The sequence below is a fragment of the Natrix helvetica genome (assembly GCF_964273705.1).
Source record: "Natrix helvetica genome assembly, chromosome: 4".
NCBI classification, from domain to species: Eukaryota; Metazoa; Chordata; class Lepidosauria; order Squamata; family Natricidae; genus Natrix; species Natrix helvetica.
This window is the reverse complement of record NC_138550.1, coordinates 73,730,948-73,745,828: the sequence shown is the minus strand read 5'-3', so window position 1 is coordinate 73,745,828 and position 14,881 is coordinate 73,730,948. Positions and strand designations below refer to the sequence as shown.

The window sequence follows — 14,881 nt, the reverse complement described above, 5'->3', positions numbered from 1 at the left end:
CATTATGGGCGTGGCATACCCACGCACAACCCCCCTGCGCTCCCCCCGCTTTTGGCATGTGAGCCAAAAAAGGTTTGCCATCACTGTTATAGTTCTATAATATAAATTTCAGTTCCTATTATAGTCCAATTTAAGCTGTCCATTAGACATGGATTTTTACTTTATTTTGCATTTAGCAAATCTTATCCCTAAATAGATCAGTTCAAATTAATGCTGTTTATTTTTTTCTAGTAATACTGCTCTCAAAGGCACATTCTTTTTCATTATGAATAAGAATTATTTACTGTATTTATTTATTATCTAACTATATTTATATAGGACTATATCAAGGATTTGGAACAGCAATGTGTAATTATAGTGTCCAAGATCTCATTGTACAAAAGAATTACTGGTAGCCAGAGAAACATAGTTAGCAAATATGCTCAGACGTCAAAAACAAAACCAGTTCAAGACTTAGACAAGGGATCTGGTTCAAAATTTAAGATTCAAGAAGAAAACGGAGGGTTCACTGGCTGTTGGATAATCAGTGTTGACAAATTAACACAACTAAGACAGTGAAGAGCTACTCTTAAACAAAGACAAGTTCTTGCAGCAGCAACTACTATTTCATCTCTACTCAGCTGGTGTTTTTTCAAGCTCTCCCTCAGGTCATCTAACCACACTGGATTATTCTCAGGTTTCTCTCATCTTTGCAATGCTCTTCCTTACGTTTTGTCAGGGACCATTCTTGGGGCTGCATCAGTGAGTCTAAATCAATTCATAATGCAATGGGATTATCTGATTTTTCTTCTTCCTCTATGCCAGGAAGGGCTACTTTTACATTGGATGGCTAGTGAACATCCAGTTCCACAGTAGCAAAACAATCAATGTTTCGACTCTAAAAAGTAGCTTGCTCCCATTTGCTCCCTTTTCTATTTTGACTGCTTGGATACTAGCTTATGTACCCCTGCAGCTTGGTAAACAGAATTGTTTTGTTTTGACTTCTTGACGTGTGATTCTGAAAACAGCTCTTATTTTCTTTCTTGTAAATCTTCTACAATCAATTATAAATATAATAATAAATAACACAGGTATTGTACAATAGCACTGGATGTGAAATGGTGCTTGTGTAAGTATATACTGTAAATCCATTAAAAAAGGATCGTGGAATTTGGATTGAGGCAGATTTCTAAGAGGTCTAGCAGTGTATGGAGAGTAGGCATTAATGACATAATAGTTTGCAAACTATTTTCTGTAACTTGTTAGTTCATTTATTTTGGGTGTGTGTGTGTCTTGTAAGGTCGAATTATTACCTGTCCAGCAGTCCACACCTCTGGGATGGACATACCTGTTCTAGGTGATAGCATTTTATGCTTCCCCCACCATCCCTTTTAATTTTCTTATTGAAACCAAGAAATATAAGATGCTGAAAAGTTTTTTGGGATTGGGATAGTAAATAATGAAACCAAAAGGTAACTTTTTTAGTTACATCGAGAAGGTATATAGAGAAGCTATCATTTTTAATTGTATCCATGTCATGGGTCCTTGCTAACAGTAAGATGGTACCAGTCAAAATTTTTATCCACCTTAATTCTTAATTTCTTCCGAGTTTTGCTTTTGTCTAGAAAGTTATCTTTCATCTTATGCATTTGCATTCATTCAGGCAAATGTAAAACTTACAACAGAGCCATAGTTTACTGCTAGAGTCTGTAGAGACCATGGAAGGCCAAGGCCAACTAGAATATCAAAGACATTGCTTCCGATGGAGTTAGAAACGGCCATGTCACCCATTCCTGCAACACAAGAATAGATAATTCAGAATTACTGCAAAACAGAACTACTGAAGCATTGCTTTTATTATGACCAGTTAAGATGTTGTAAAATCATATGTAAGCTTTCTTCAGAACAAAGTATAAGCAGAAGTTAAGAAATGGAGAAATACTACTACAATATTATTATAGAGAAATTTTAAAAAGCCTCCCTAATATTTATCTCTTGGGGCAAATGGAGGGAAGATGCTCGAGGCTTCCTGTTCATCCTGTTTTTGTCATTGTTCTCATTAGCATAACGTAGTTAGTATGCAGCAATAGTGTGATATATATTACTTTCAATAAAGAGTTTAAAGTGAAGTTTTACATGAAACTCCAAAGTTTAGAGTACACAAGGACTATAACCCTACTGTTCTTTTCTTTCTTCTCCTTTCTTCTCCCTGAGAGAGGTATTGTCTATTTGGTTATTCCTAGTTTTCTAGGTAATCTGTTTTTTTCCTTTTTGAGTCATTGACAATAAGATACAAATATAACACAGAGAGAACAGATTTAAAGATGAAATGAGCTTAGTGAAACCATGTGCCAAACTACTGTAATGTGTTTTAATATTAATAAATATAATAGCAATAGCACTTAGATTTACATACCACTTCACAGTGCTTTTACAGCCCTCTCTAAGTGGTTTACAGAGTCAGCATATTGACCCCAACAATCTGGGTCCTCATTTTACTGACCTCAGAAGGATGGAAGGCTAAGTCAACCTTGAGCCTAGTGAGATTTGAACTGTCAAACTGCAGTCAGTTGGAGTCAACAGAAGTATCCTGCAGTACTGCATTCCAACCACTGTGCCACCATGGCTCAATAATAATTGATACAATTGATTGTTTAATAATACCTGGTAATGATAATTATGTTGATTTTTAAAATGAAAATAATAGTGATATAATGCTGAGTTATTTTCACTTGAATTACACTAGTAGCGAATACTAACAATAAATGCAACCATTATTGTATCCTAAAGACAGTGATAACTGTATCAATGATAATAGTTGCATGTAAAGCCCTCCATGGCATAGCACCTGGTTACCTAAGGGCCTGCCCTTCTCCCATTGTTCTGCTTGTCTGGTTCATTCAAGCAGAGTGGATGTGGTCCAGGTCTCCTCTTTTAAATGTTGTCATCTTACAGAACCTAGGAAGTGTGCCTTCTCTGATGCAGTCCCCACCCTCTGGAATAGCATCCCTCCACAGATGCTGGGGCCAAGATGGCACTCTCACTCCTGGGGCTCCGAAAAGCCTTTAAACCTGGCTTTGGTCCCAGGCCTGGGATTAATGTACGCAAGGGATGAGTTGTCTTGCTTGTTTTAATAGTTGTTTAGTCCAGGTTGTCTTGTTTTATTGTATGTTTGTTTTGATTTAGCATTACATTTTATACAATACCCAATGCCCAATGAGTGGGAGGCTATATTAAATCTAATAACCCAGTTGCCATCCATTACTGCCCCCTTCCTACTTCTCAATGTGGCTTTTGATTTGAAAATAGCTATTGATTCTAAAGGATTAGAGAAAGGGTTGATTTAGTCTAGCATTTCCCCCCCAAAAAGCAACTCTTCTATAGCATTTGCTGAGAAGAAACTAGTATTGAAAAGTTATATCTCTTCTTAAACACAAAGGTAACTGTCAGCAATCAGGATTATAAACCTGCCCTCCATAAATTATTGTCATCCCCTATCTTGCAGTAGCCTATTCTCTGAGATAGATGCATTCTGTGAGGAACACAACCGTATGTGAAAATGAAAAGAAAAGACACGTTAGGAGAGAGGGTAATAAGAAATTCTCTTCCCCATGTCCACATTTTAAAAATTCAGTCTTTCTTCTTGAATCTTTCCCCTCTTAATTACAGCATTAAGTGGCTCAGCTAAATTTTACTATAATCCTGACTGAACACTAACTATAATCTTGATTTAACCCCAACATGACAATATATATTTACAAACCTAACCCCAACAATATAGCCCATAAATATCATTAAAACTAACTTAAATGATAACCCTGATCTCTAATTTAACCATACCCAATACAATATCCTAATTTAAATTTAACCTTAATATAAAACATTTACCCGATTTCAAATCTACATTTTCCCCTGACTGATATTAAATTGAAATTTAACCTTAACACTAAAACCGAAACAAACATTTTTGTTTATTTATCATATTCTTTTTGGCTGCCCATCTCTCAAACTGTGACTCTGAGCCATTACAATCAAACCATAAAATCAATTTTAAAAAAATCAACGGATATTATCATTAAAATGCTGGAAAAGAGCATGAGATTATAGTTATGTTCAATGGAGCTACCACATCAAATCACAATTCACTTGTGACCTCCTGTTGATGCAATCAGGTTTTGAAGGACTTCCAGAAGGTGGGCAGAGATGGGGCCAATCTCACTTTGGGAGGATAATGTTCCACAGGGTATGTGCCACAGCAGAAAAGGCCCATCTCCTGGCTCCTGCCAGATGTAGCTATTTGGCAGATAGGACCTACAGCATACCTGTTGGACCATATGGGATGAGATGTAGTGGGGAAGAGGCAGTCCCTCAAATAACCTGGCCTGTGGTATAAAAGGCTCTAACGGTCAAAACCAGCACTGGGATTAGAATTTACTTTAATTCTAACCGCAATGGAAAATCCTAAAAAAATCCTTAAAAAACTGTAACACTAAGGAGTCACATAGTTCCAGCTTCAACATGTTTGGTTGCAATTTTCTACTCATTTTCTGTTTTTAAAATGCAGAATTAGATCCTGTATGGCTAGAATTCAGTGTGGAATGGGTGCTAAACCTGACATGCTTGCTGCTGACATATTTGTTCTTGCAGTCATGTGATTTCCATGGCCTTGGTTTACCAATATCACATTCTTTGCCATATGTTGCATCACAGGAATATTATGTCTCCAGCATAATACAAATAGTGTTGTAGAGATGACAAAATCTAGGGCTCTCCAATTTAGAAATTAGACCAATACATTTAATATTGAGATAGATGAGCCAAAATATAAAATGGTCAAGGCTGTGATTTTCAGCAATTATGATCAGAAAGTGTTCTGAAGGCTATAAAAAAAGAGAGAAAGAAAATGAAAAGAAAAATAAGGAGGATGGAATTGTAAAGGAAAAAGAAAAGGCAGAGGTGTGGCCCTATATTTCAAATTGTCATCTGGGTAATCCATCATAACATTCTTATGGTAAAAAACCAAAGAGAGATGGGAAAGAGAAAATAGAGGGCATGTAAATTTAGAGACTTTCCTTATCCGTCTTCATTATTATTTTTTGGCTACCTATCTGAACAGAGACCACTCTTTTCCATATTATGAATATATATTCTATTGTAGAAATTGTTATTTCTTTACCCTGAAGCAAAATTAAAGAATGCCTTTTAAATATCTTCAAGAACTCTGTAATATTCATATATAATGAATTACAAATATACCTTGTCTTGCCACAATAAGGCTTGCCATACAATCTGGTACACTGGTTCCAGCTGCCAGAAATGTGATCCCCATTATCACATCTGGAATACCCAAAGTGAAACCAATGACTGTGACCTAGAAAAATAAAATGAATTGTCAGGTTGCTTAAACACTATTATAGATAATACCATTTGGTTTTCAGTGAGGTGTTCTGTGGATGGAGACACTTTAGGTTTTCCCACTGATCATCATGTGGCTACAACTATTTTCTGCAGGAGCAGTAGTACTTATTAGAACACTTTGGCTGAAAAAGGTATTAGATCTAATTGGATTCCAAGAAGCCTGTGCTGCAACTGGTTTGTGTGATATTATAGATGAAACCTAGAATAGCGAGCTTGCAACCACTCTCAACAATTGTTACTGTGTGCACTCTCTGGTCTGCTACAGTATACAGAAAGAACTGTAGGTACTAACATGGTAAGACAGACTGCTAGAGTAGGGGTCCCCAACCTCTAGTCCATGGACTGGCACAGGTCCGCAGCATGCCAGCAATCAGGTCGTGCAAACAAATAAAATCCTATCTGCGGGATGCAGGCAGCATGCAAAACCACATCCCCTCTGGTTTTTCTGTGGAACCGGTCCTTGGTGCCCAAAAGGTTGGATGCTACTAGGGTAGAGGCCAGATGGAGGAAAAACAGAATTTAAGAACCACAGCTTAAAAACCACTTCATGGCTTGTGAAAGGAGAATAATCTTCATTGCAGGCAATGACCAGTCCATAACCAAGATTAGTACTACAGTGATGTAGTGCAAATAAGCAGGCCTTGAGAGGGGTTTTTTTCCCTGTGCATATGGCACCCACAACCTTATGATCTGCTAAGTTGTTTCAGGTTGTAAGTGGCTGATTTGTGACTCCTATTCCTTCTTCCTAAAATTGTTTTAGAGAATATCAAGGGGTTCGTACTACTTTTAATATTTTGCTGACAAAATATGATATATTCAGATTATCTGGGTGACATCTTTCATATATAGTCAACTATATATGATGGTGTTTAATAGCTAACAATAGTTAGATTTCAACTGTGATGCTTTAATCACTGTCTCCTTAGAGGATATGCTCTATAACTAGTCCCATGGATCCTTGCTCAACTTCTTTTGTGATTTCTAGCTGAGAGTAAAGATGTTTTATTTAGTGAGATAAATGCTTCCCAGAGCACAAGATGCCTCCTGGTTTAAAGGAGACCTCTTTAGATTGCCTTGAAGTACTCAGAGGAGGGCAACTTGTTAGGATTGGCTAGAGGATGTGGATTTTTACAAAAAAGATTTGGCAAACGCACATAGAATAGACTGATTGTATAAATTTTCCTGTCTTGTAAGATTAGGTATAATTATTTGGGAGAGGTGGAACAAATGGACTAGTCCAGAATTTTGTTTTTCCTGAGATTTGTGGGGAAGGGAATGCCCACAAGCCTGTTTTAAGATACACACCATAGTTGTGAGCTTTTCCTAACTCAAAATGGCAGAAAATGGTATTTCTGGTTTTTTGCAATTGTGATGAAGGGATGGCAAGGACTATTAACCAAGGAGGGGCCACAAGGACACTGAGGTATGAGGTTTGTCACTCCTGGCATCATTTCACTGATTATTGGCAACTGTTGGGAGGATAATAATATTTTCCTTATGAACTTCTGGCTGATTAGTGCTGAAAACGAAGGGTAGATTTTACTGTGAGAAAGCAATGCATCTACTGAATCTATCTTACTCAAGCTTAATACGTACCATCCAGACCATTATATAGGAAAAGCCTGCAATCCAGAGTGTAGAGGAAGCAAAAGTGACCAAGAACCACTTCTCCCAGTGGGGTTTGCTACAGTTGGGCACCGTGAAGTATAGGAGCAAAGATAGAGGCCAGGTGAAGAGCCACTTGATAATTTCTATGATGCCAGCTGTAAAAATAAATCAATACATTTTATAAGAATCGAAGAACTTTACTTGCACTTCTTAAGCCACATTTTTATAAATAATCAAAGCTATGCTAAAAACAGCGGTGGAAAATATGCTTAGTCAAAAGTAGAGATATCTGAGTAATTCAGGTCAGCAAGTTTTCATATATTGCAGAAAAGATAGAGACACATGAGATGATGGATGGATGGATGGATGGATGGATATATCTTTATAGACTTTATAACAATAGTCAAAGTCCAGCAGTCTAAAATAATTCTGGGCAACAAAGATTTTTCTTCCTGAACACTCCTGGATGTATTTTACAGGGTTTTTGCTGCTAATTATTAAAATAATCTGCAATTTAATCTATCACATATTGTTTTATATAAACTATGTTTTTACAGAACAGCAATGTACACCCTTTAGTTCATGTTGGACACATGAAAGAAACATACAAAATGTGGAACTGTTGTTAAAGCACACCCAGTACACCAAGTACAACTGGAATATTCGTGGAAATATAAAAGTAGTGGTTCTACTTGGAATGCAGCTCCGATATATCAAGTAACGTTGCTACATATGCAAATGGGACAGTCATGCAAGAGAGTCACATTAAATTAAAAAGAAAAGGCTACTCTGAAAGAATTAGAATTCCAGGACATAAAAATGTGGCACATGACCCACTTTTTGACCTGACAAAGATATTTTTGGCTCTGCTTTACATAAAATTTGGACTCATGAAAATTTTTATGAAGGAGATTAACAAGGAAGGTTTTCATTATTTGAGACAGATATTTCCAAGAATAACTGATGCCACAATTAAGGAAGGCAAATTTGTTGGTCTACATATCAGATATTTCATCAATGACAAGTGGTTCAAAGATCTGTTAGTGGGGTCAAAGAAAATCCTGGAAAGCATTTAAGGATGTCATTGAGAATGTTAATGGCAACTGCAGAGCATCAACCTACATTCAGCTGGTTAATAAGCTTCCTGCAGCATTAAAAAACCATGAAATACAACATGTCACTAAAAATTTGTTTTATGCATTCACCCATGTTGTATTCACTTTCCTGAAAATCTACAAGGAATCATTGTGAATATGGTGAAAGTTTTCACTGAGACATTGCCACAATGGAAAAACAGTATCAGGGCAACTGAAATTCATCAATGCTGGCTGACTATTGTTGGACACTGCAGTGAGATGCATTGGACACCGAGTGCAAATGAAAATCAGCAACAAAACACTTTTAGACCTGTTGAACTCATGCAGCATGTCAGAAACAATTAAATACATTATAGTCATTAAATGCATTGTAAATACTTCGTAGTCATTAAAAGTTAATTTATTACTTCTCAAGATTCCTATGTGATAGTCATTCTGGAGTTATGTTTTTGTTTAGTTTGAAGGGATCTATCATTATCCTCAAAAGTTTTTCAGGAAGCAAAACTTTTGAGAAAAAAGTGTTGTCCAGTGTAACATGTAGGGAATGAATATAAGTTAAAAAGGAAAGAAAAAGAGGAACATCTATATTCATCTTCATTCGTAAGAAGAAATTTGGTGCTGCTGTGAAGAAATGTTACTTTTTAGGAGTATATGGCTTGCACTAGAGAGTCTCCTCCCAACATTTGCTTGGACCAGTATTTTACCAAGCATAGCCTCAAGATGGCATCAAAGAGCAACATCTAAAAGGAGAATATTGGTAACTGAGTATGGGACTCAGAATGTAATTCCCAAGAATTTGAATTGTATTAACTCTAATGAAAGGACAACCTTGTATACAAAATGATACATGCATTACAAAAGATGTATACAATAATAAAATGAAAACAACCTTGATAATTCCCCCTTCAAGCCTGTCTTGTCAGTTGAAGGGAAAGTGATTTTCATTAAACTAACAGTCAATCTGTAATAGGGTGCATTTAACCCCATCAAATGCTTTTTCACAAATGCTTAAGAATGAGCAGGACACCATCCTGAAAAGGCTAGAGGGACTCAAACAAGCTCTTTTCATTCTACAATTTCTAATACCTAGTGCTAATAATGAAGACAATGGCAAGCTGTTCTCTCTCCTTTTAATCATTAAAGATACAATTCCTTATGATAATAGCAATCTACAAAAAAACCTACTTGAGTGAGTCCTGCTTCTCTAAATACTGCTGTGTTTCTTTTCTTTTTTCAGTAGAAGAATGGAATCTCTCTTATGCCTGATTATTTCTTTACCAGAGCAGCAGAGATCAATGAACTTATGTGAACTGTGAGATAAATCTAGTGCAAAAGGCAGACTTTACACAAATCAACAAGATCTCCATCATGCAACATGGAGCATGTTGCAAACTTTACAACCTAAACTGAAGGCTCCTACTGATATTTTCAATTCAAGTGCTGGTGCACCTTCCATTCATTTTCTATTTCAATGGAACAATACTTGGTCCCACAACACCTCACACGGTTATGGAATACTGCTGGCTGGTGTACTAAATTCAGGGACCCTGATCAGATCATTTTAAGTACAATTTAAAATCCTTTTTTTGGTAGGAAATATGGCCTTCCATTCTATAAAATTAAAAATTCAAAGATTTATTTATTCAATTTATTCAATTTCTATAGCTACCACCTCAACCAGGGGATTCTAGGTGGCTTATACCTCTAATACTATAAAACAATTAAAAGCTTTAAAACAATTAAAACATCCACAACATAAGTACAATAGCAACCATAATGATTAATCAGCAAATAGTAAAACCAAGTTATGGGGCCCTTAGACCAGAGTTCCTCAACCTTTCCAGCTTTGCAGAATGGCAGGGGGAAGAGAGGGCATGGTTACACATGAACGGTGGGCAAGCACTCATGCGTGCAGCCTCATTTAGGCAAGTGGTAGGCATGCGTGTATGCAGACACTTACTCACAAGTCACACAAGTGGGGTTAGGCATGTGTATGCATGCACTTGCCCGCCACTTGCATGGCCCAGTTCCGAAGGGCAGAAGGCCTGGCAATGGGCCGTGGCTCAGGGGTTGGGAACCACCGCCCAGTGGTGGGTTTCAAAATTTTTTAGAACCTCTTCTGTAGGTGTGGCCTGCTTTGTCGGAGTGGCTTGCTGGTCATGTGACTGGGTGGGCGTGGCCAAGTTGTAAAATGTGGTGAAACTCACTTAACGCTCTTGGTTAGCAACTAAAATGTTGGCTCAGAAACTCTGGCATTGAAGCACGCAAGTCTTAAAGCTGTCAAGTTACAAGACCCTTGCACCCCTAACCCTTTAGAAAAAAAACCCCCAGGGGTGTTCAAACTTGACAGCTTTAAGACTTGTGGACTTCAACTCCCAGAATTCCTCCTCTCGCTCTTCATCCTGACAATGTGCGGACGGGCTGGGGGAGGGAGGGAGCTGGAACCGGTTCTAAACTGTACTATAGATTTGTGGAACCTCTTCTATAGAAGAGGTTAGAACTGGCAGGAACCTACCCTTGCCCCCACCTTAGACAGTTGATTCCTTATTAGAAACTCTAGATTGGAAAGGTGACAAAGCCCAACGAAGTATGAGCATGTTTATTGCTGCCAAATTGCAATGCAAGATTATCTTTTCAGTTTCCATTTCACAATATTCACCATTTTTATTTTAAATAATCAAATAATCATTTCTTCTTTTAGTATTTTTCAAAGGTTCTCTAGTTTCTCTAGGCCACAGCATTAGACCCTTTGCAAGTTGGCTACAGAGAATTCTCAATTCTTCCTCAGTTAGGCAAAGAAACAGGAAGTATTTCATGGATGCTTTCAGTGCAGAAGTAGCTTTCCAGAAGGTCAGAAGGTTTTACTGTCCTCCCCTCTCCAGTGTTAGTGGTAGCACATGAGATGTCAGTAACATTACTCACTCATTACAAAAGCTTTGCAACCAGCAGCATTCAAAAGGAGGGACTGCTCTAATTCCAAAACATCCTATCAGGAAGAGCCAAAACAGAAATGTTTGCTAATTCATATTTTGCTTTCATCGCAATAAATATTAATTGCTTAATAACTAAAGCAAAAACACAAACATTTCTGAAATTTCTTCAAGAGTCCATAGACCTGTAACATTATTCTTTGGAAATGGAAAACATAAATATAATATAAAACAATATAGGAGGATTTTGTAAGATTTTCCCCTAGAAGATGAGAAGGCAACTTGGTGCTACACAAAATATTTAGAACAAGATCCACAATCCCATTCTTGCTAGGGTTGGTGGAAGTTGAAGTCTAAAACTTCTGAGAAACACTGCGTTGCCTATCTTAACTCAAAAGGGAAAACTACTTTAAACTGTCAAATACTACAAAGCCCTGAATATAGAAAAGAATATTTGGCATTTATTATTTCCCTTTTTCCTACAAGGCATCAAAGAATACAATTATTTAAGAACAGTAAATTAATTTGAATTAATTTTGTCTGTATGGGAAAAGAATTGAAGGGAAGGGAAAGTTTAGACGATTATAAAGATGAAATTAGATACCCTATTTCATCATTAAGGAATTATGAAAGATAAGGATTTGAAATGTTAAGAAAAGATAGGTAGAAACAAAGGAATTTCTTACATGGTGGATCAAAAGGAGTGTAAGGTCCTTGGTCATCATCATCATCATCATCTTCCTCCTCCTCATCATTCTCATTGTTTTCATTGTCATCATTTTCATTCTCTGTTTCATTGCCACCCTCAGCAGCCTCCTCATCTCTTCTGGTTCCATTCGTGCTTCCTTTAGCAGAGTTGCTGAGCCCTGATCCATTCTCCATGGTATGTTTGAAAGGGACCTTGATGGCTATCTCTGATTCTCCATTGGTATACACTCGGCTGTTGATTAATCTTTGTCTCTGGAAGAAAACAAAAACAAAGTGAAATCTGCAGGAATTTTAAAAACACAAATAAACCGAATGAAAAGATAAAGAGATGTGCAAAACGAAATGACCAAATTATTTGTTCAAAAATATTTGACTGATGCCAATATGATGTCACAACATTGTGATTTTAAAGCATATTTAACTTTTATTGATGCCTTAAGCCTTGTATACTCATTCCATGGGAAGCATATAAAAGGCTGAATTCAATAGCACTTGAATAGACAGAGAATGTTTTATTTTTAAATAATTATTAATCTTTTAGCTTTAAATATGTTTGCAAATAACCAGAGATTTAGTGCTGATTGATTTTTGAGAAACCTGAACTATTATAAGAGCTCCAAAGGCTAATGATGCCATCCCAATGACAAAGATTCTGGAAGTGTATGGGAGGAGTCAGTTTATTACATACCATATCAAATTCTGGTTTCCCAGGAATTGACAGCCTGCTGATCCAAATACTCCCTTTATGTCCTCTTATAACCGAGTGCTGCAAGCAGACTCAGAATGTAGTGCTTTTACTGTGTTATATGAACCACAAATTCTGACTAACCAAACTCCTGTTAGTATGAAGTTATCAAGGTACAAACGAAGCCTTCTGGGTTAAATTGTCATCCCCACAGGCAGGAGAAAATTAGGATTGAGCAGAAGACACCATTCCTTTCCTGCTTTATTCCTGCTAAGATAATGCTTTCTGAGCAGGATGAAAGGTGGCAAAAGTTAATAGTTGGAGCAGGAGAAAGGGGTGTTTGTAACATTTGAATAAAACCTAGTAAATACCTCGTTGATCAACATGCGACTGGCCATGGAGAGCCGGGTTCTGGGAGGAAAGTGACTTGTGATCATAATCCGGAGTCCAGCCTCTGAAAAGGATAGCTGGTGTGGATATGCAGACAGCAACTCATCCACCATGATTACAGAGGCTTTGCGGTGGAAATTTCCTTTTTAAAAAAATTAACAGAATTGGAAGGAAAAGGTCTTTTGCATCATCAATTTTTCTTATCTGAAAGTTCTACAAAATATGATATTTTTGGCCTTAATTCCATTTAACATTTTAGTAGCATCTCCCTAATTTTTAAAAACATACAATAATTAATTCTGAAAAATCTACATGTATTGAGTCCATTCACCACTGTCTTTTGCTTCTATTATCATATTTTCTATCTGCTAATGTTGGCCAAATATATTTTTTGATAAACACTACAAAATTCTAGATATTTATATATAATTTATAACAGAAAAATAAATTGTAGGTAACTTTAAAATGATAATTTATGGATATATACTGTACCAGAGGTATATGGATGCTTAATTTGATAAATTACATATTTTTGTTCCTAACCTGCTTACAGACTAGAATAATAATCCACTATGCTCTCGACACTGCTGATCTATATTTTATGCTACATGGTAAGCTGCAGATGTAACAAATTGCAAAATATTTAATATTATTGTTTGAGCCATTCAGACTCCTAATGTAAACAGCAGCTTAGTTTCCAAAGTAGAATATAATAGGGCATTGTCCTCCAGATAATTTTTCTTACTACATCTAAAAAGGTTTTTAGCTGCACATGTAAACAGATGGAGTACTGTTGTGATTAATAGTAATAATAATAATAATAATAATAATAATAATAATAATAATAATAATAATAATAATTTTATTTGATTAGCCGCAACCCTCTCCCGAAGGACTCGGAGCGGCGTACAATCAAGCAGATAAAAAATACACATAAGACAAACATATATACAAAAACAGAGACATATACATATGTGCATGGAGGAAGATGGACTTAAGTGAAAGACAGTTAAAAAACACAATTTAAAATCCCCTAATAAAATTACCAAATTAAAAAACCCATCAGGAGCGTTACTAAGTTATGGTCGAGCCAGGCCAGCTATTTGGAAAAGGTGGGTCTTGAGCTTGACACGGAAGGAGCGGAGGTCAGTAGTAGTCCTAATATCCGGGGGGAGGTCATTCCACAGGGCTGGGCCCGCCACAGAGAAGGCTCTGCTCCTAGGCGCCGCCCCATGGCACTGTCTGGTAGACGGCACCTGGAGAAGTCCCTCTCTGTGCGAGCGGATGGGTCGTAGGGATGTATGGGGCAGAATACGATCCCGCAGGTAACTAGGTCCTGAGCCATGGAGCGCTTTAAAGATCGTAATCAAAACCTTGAAACGCACTTGATAGACCACAGGGAGCCAGTGCAGCTCGCGCAGGAGAGGTGTCACATGGGAGTACTTGGTACTCCCCATAATCACCCGCGCGGCCGCATTCTGGACCAACTGCAGTCTCCGAGTGCATTTCAAGGGGAGCCCCATGTAGAGAGCGTTACAGTAGTCCAGGCGAGACGTCACCAGCGCATGGGTGACTGTGCGTAAGGCGTCCCGGTCCAATAGGGGGCGCAATTGGCGCACCAGGCGGACCTGGTGGAACGCCCCCCTGGCCACGGCTGTCACATGTTCATCCATGGACAGCCTGGCATCCAGGAGGACGCCCAAATTGCACGCCCGCTCCACGGGGGCAAGTTGAATGCCCCCAATGGCCAGAGATGGACTTATCTGGTTGAACCGGGGGGCCGGAACCCACAGCCACTCCGTCTTGGAAGGGTTGAGCCTGAGTCGGTTGTCATCCATCCAGACCCGTACGGCTTCCACACACCGGGACATCACTTCGATGGCCTCGTTGGGGTGGTTCGGGGTGGAAATGTACAGCTGAGTATCATCAGCGTACAGATGATATCCCACCCCGAAACCACGGATGATCTCACCCAGCGGCTTCATGTATGTGTTGAACAGGAGCGGCGAGAGGACCGACCCCTGTGGCACCCCACAAGTAAGGGGGCTTAGGGTCGACCTCTGCCC

General features: G+C 38.0%; 1 protein-coding gene across 3 annotated transcripts in view; it reads right to left on the bottom strand.

Moving 5' to 3' along the window:
- Positions 1-14,881, bottom strand: part of SLC24A3 (solute carrier family 24 member 3) — a 207,304-nt gene that overhangs the window by 19,104 nt on the left and 173,319 nt on the right. For all 3 annotated transcript variants that reach the window (XM_081950254.1, XM_081950255.1, XM_081950256.1), the window contains 5 exons: positions 12,797-12,957; positions 11,719-11,992; positions 6,994-7,160; positions 5,236-5,350; positions 1,660-1,772 (listed from right to left, as the gene is read on the bottom strand). In XM_081950254.1, coding sequence (XP_081806380.1) covers positions 1,660-1,772; positions 5,236-5,350; positions 6,994-7,160; positions 11,719-11,992; positions 12,797-12,957 — 830 coding nt within the window. The remainder of the gene's footprint in view (positions 1-1,659; positions 1,773-5,235; positions 5,351-6,993; positions 7,161-11,718; positions 11,993-12,796; positions 12,958-14,881) is intronic.